This window comes from Nilaparvata lugens, chromosome 7 (genome assembly GCF_014356525.2).
Source record: "Nilaparvata lugens isolate BPH chromosome 7, ASM1435652v1, whole genome shotgun sequence".
NCBI lineage: Eukaryota > Metazoa > Arthropoda > Insecta > Hemiptera > Delphacidae > Nilaparvata > Nilaparvata lugens.
The window spans coordinates 62,551,874-62,556,234 of NC_052510.1; the positions used below are offsets into that span (position 1 = coordinate 62,551,874).

Here is a 4,361-nt window from a genome sequence, read left to right on the forward strand (position 1 = left end):
TTTAAAAAAAAAAAAAAAAAAAAAAAAAAAAAAAAAAAAAAAAAAAAAAAAAAAAAAAAAAAAAAAAAAAAAAAAAAAAAAAAAAAAAAAAAAAAAAAAAAAAAAAAAAAAAAAAAAAAAAAAAAAAAAAAAAAAAAAAAAAAAAAAAAAAAAAAAAAAAAAAAAAAAAAAAAAAAAAAAAAAAAAAAAAAAAAAAAAAAAAAAAAAAAAAAAAAAAAAAAAAAAAAAAAAAAAAAAAAAAAAAAAAAAAAAAAAAAAAAAAAAAAAAAAAAAAAAAAAAAAAAAAAAAAAAAAAAAAAAAAAAAAAAAAAAAAAAAAAAAAAAAAAAAAAAAAAAAAAAAAAAAAAAAAAAAAAAAAAAAAAAAAAAAAAAAAAAAAAAAAAAAAAAAAAAAAAAAAAAAAAAAAAAAAAAAAAAAAAAAAAAAAAAAAAAAAAAAAAAAAAAAAAAAAAAAAAAAAAAAAAAAAAAAAAAAAAAAAAAAAAAAAAAAAAAAAAAAAAAAAAAAAAAAAAAAAAAAAAAAAAAAAAAAAAAAAAAAAAAAAAAAAAAAAAAAAAAAAAAAAAAAAAAAAAAAAAAAAAAAAAAAAAAAAAAAAAAAAAAAAAAAAAAAAAAAAAAAAAAAAAAAAAAAAAAAAAAAAAAAAAAAAAAAAAAAAAAAAAAAAAAAAAAAAAAAAAAAAAAAAAAAAAAAAAAAAAAAAAAAAAAAAAAAAAAAAAAAAAAAAAAAAAAAAAAAAAAAAAAAAAAAAAAAAAAAAAAAAAAAAAAAAAAAAAAAAAAAAAAAAAAAAAAAAAAAAAAAAAAAAAAAAAAAAAAAAAAAAAAAAAAAAAAAAAAAAAAAAAAAAAAAAAAAAAAAAAAAAAAAAAAAAAAGGTACAATCAAACTTACAAATGGGAAAATGAGATAGAAACAGTTGTCAGTCAATGTAGGATGTATAAAAACAACCAAATAAAAAAGTATGATGCAGAAGAAATTATAATGTGAAGAAAACTTTGAGATCAATCAGAATTCTCACTTCGTAATCATTACATATAAATTTGAGGTTATGAAAACTCAACTAGTTTAATTTTTGATTCTTGTTAATAATGATCAAATCTACCTCAAATATATCTTATTCGCTCAGAAAATATACAGAATTTTTTCATGATTTAATAACTCATTTTCATGATTAAGATAAAAAATGTTGGTACTTCATTAAGTTTCTTCAAGCCAACAATCGATTTTGCAACAGTGCGGAGGTAAAAATTGATAGAGCTATCTGCTTTGTAACAATGGCATACAAGAGTAGCAAACCAATGTTAATCAGGTGATGTCTTAATAACCTGAATCTCGCTGTACTTAATTGATGCTTAGATATTATATTGGTGAACCTCTGTGTTTACAACATTTTGTTGTGCAATTTGTAATTTGATTTCTGCAAATTTTAACTTTGGTTTTGCATTCTGTTGTTGCAGGAGTGTACTACGAGCCCGAATGTAACCCCTGGTCTCTGAACCATGCAGTTCTGGCCGTTGGGTATGGAACCACCAAGGACGGTCAGGACTACTGGCTGGTGAAGAACTCATGGGGCAACCAGTGGGGCGAGGAGGGCTACATCAAGATGGCGCGCAACCGTGACAACAACTGCGGTATCGCTTCGTGGGCCAGCTACCCTGTTGTCTAGAGAAATCGGACAAACATCATTTCCGTCAATTAAGCAATCGTACCAGCTACCCCGTTGTCAAGAATCGGTCAAAGGTGAATAACGTCAGTTGTCAGTTGAGCAATCGTACTTGTAGAGATGGATTGACTTCCTAACCACATATGGATCGTAGTCTAACCACAAATCGGTCAACATGAATTCCGTCATTTATCAGTCGAGCAATCGTAAAAGTCATTATAATATTGTAGAAATGGATCGGCTTCCTCGTTGTCCAACCACAAATCGGTCAAACATGATTTCTGTCATTTATCAGTCGAGCAATCGTAAAAGTCATATTTGTAGAGATGGATCGGCTTCCTCGTTGTCTAATCACAAATCGGTCAAACATGAATTTCGTCACTTATCAATCGAGCAAATCACATCAGATACAGTTGTAGAGATTGATTCCGTTTATGAAATGGTCGAGCAAATAACTTGAACAAATCAGTGAAATCTGTTTGCCATCAAATTACAAATCAGAACATGAATATGAATAAGTGTTATGCCGGCGGATTAGATGAAGATTAAATTTGTTTTAGAATGATTGGACGGTATTCAAATGAATAGATTAGTTTAAATCTAGATTAATAGTATTGTAGATCTTAATTGGTTATGGAAATCGTCATTGGATTGAATAAGTTAGATGAATAAAGTTTGAGATGGATCTCAATAATAATATCGAGTGGCCTGGCTGGCTCAGGTCTGGTGTCAGAGTTTCAGGTCGCAACTGATCAATTTCAGGGCCTCTGTCATCATGTATCTCAATGAATCAGGCGAAGAAGATGTAGCGTAAATTGAATGAAGATGAATTAATTGTGGAAATATTCAATCAATGAACCAGTTAGCTTAAAGTTATAAAACAAATTCAGGCGAATGATTAATCGATTTTTGGTAGAAATATATTTATCAAAGCAAAATATTTCCAAACATCTTGGACGATTTTGTAACCGGGGTGTAATTCTTCAATCAAATAAATAATTCCAGAATCAAATTCAGCTCAACGATTTCTCGATATGAAATTCATCGTCAACTCATTGCTCATATTTTTAATCAAAAGACACTCTCTATTTTTTGTGTGATAAGTATAGTATTAATATTGATGACAGTGCAGTTTTTTCTAACTTTAGTTAGCAATTTTAGTTCTATTTTAGTGCTGTTAATTGTGTAAGCATTGGTGTAATGTTAGAACTGTACATATTTATGTTTTGTATTTTTGTAAGTATTAATTTGAGAATATAAGTTTAAACGGATTGCTTTTAGTGTTCTTTAGTTGTTGTACCTTTCCTGGTGGCATTAAATTATTGGGCCCTGTTGTACAAAAGCCGGTTAAATTTTTATCATGATTAATTTCACGATGACCAGAGAATGCTGTTTTGAAAAAAGGCCGGTTAAACTTTAATCATGATTACTTTCACAACAATTATTATTAAACGAAAATCCCAATTGAATGCTGCAAATCACACTAAAGACTTCTGCTACTGCAAATATTGACAACAGGTTAAACAGCTAGATGGAAATAATTATTCATTAATTAGCATTTGAACAAATGCAACTTCCAGTTTATTTCCATCTGTAGACTTTCACAATAACCAATCAGAGAAGCCTTATTTCGAAATAGCCTTCTTTGAGCTGTTCTCGTGAAATTAATCACGATTAAAATTTAATCGGCTTTTGTGCAACGGGCACTTAGTTTGGTATTAGTGTACTAACTGGTATTAGTATGGAATTAGTGTTATTATTAGAGGTGGACTTGAGAACTTTTATGATGAACTGCAATTTATGGATCTTAATAGACAATGGAATTTTACAAGAATTCCATTTTCTTTACTTACCGAAAAAATAAGGGCCATGCCATATGAAGCGTTCTTTCAGAAGAGTCGGCAGGGCATGACGCTCTCCTATTGGCTTGTTATCAGCTGATTCCCGAATACGAAACCAATCAGCCAATCGGAGAGCTTCCTGCCCTGCCGACTCGTCTGAAAACGCTTGAAAAATGCTTCGTGTGGCTTGGCCCTTGAATGCCTTGTCTATGAAAATTGTTTATACAATATTTGGAGTAAATCTCACTTGAAATGGAAACACCTGACTGATTCAAACTTCGCGGAGAAGCTGTTGAATAAAACATTAAAAATTATATCTCACAATGTAGAATCAAATAATGGCATTCAGTTAGAGCAACAGGCAGATATTTGGCACAGGTCCAGTTAGAAATTTTCTTGCTCTGGCGAAAGAGCTTGAAAATTGAATTATAATGAGCTCCATGTTATAATGGCAGTATTTGATTAGCATTGGTGTTGCTATCCTTGTCTATCATTCCACAAAACAGATAGCGATATCATTTTCTAGCTTTGCAACGTTGCCAAGCCGTTTTCAACAATGTGGAAAAAAAATTAATTAAGATATTCAATCTCAATTATTGATTGTTTTGGACTGAAAATTGTGTGAAGAGGACAAGGAATAATGACAGAAAATTGTGAATAAGGACAGAAAACTGTGTGAAGTGAACAACTACAAGACTCAACCTATTTTGGATTATGTGTAACCTTATCTAAATTAGGGAGAGGAATAGCACAAGGTTACCTTATTTTTTTCTCTTCCTATCATTTTGATGATGTGCTTATTGTATCAATCAATAAAGAATATCAAATAGATAATTCCTTACTGGAAAATCAATAATTATTTT

At 27.8% G+C, this 4,361-nt stretch overlaps 1 protein-coding gene across 1 annotated transcript; it reads left to right on the forward strand.

The window, feature by feature from the left end:
* Positions 1–1,420: 1,420 nt before the first annotated feature.
* Positions 1,421–2,928, forward strand: LOC120352249 (crustapain-like; the record flags this gene model as incomplete). The annotated part of the gene is made up of 1 exon (XM_039432015.1): positions 1,421–2,928. A coding segment is annotated over one exon (240 nt), but the record flags the coding sequence as incomplete, so codon positions are not given.
* Positions 2,929–4,361: the final 1,433 nt, after the last annotated feature.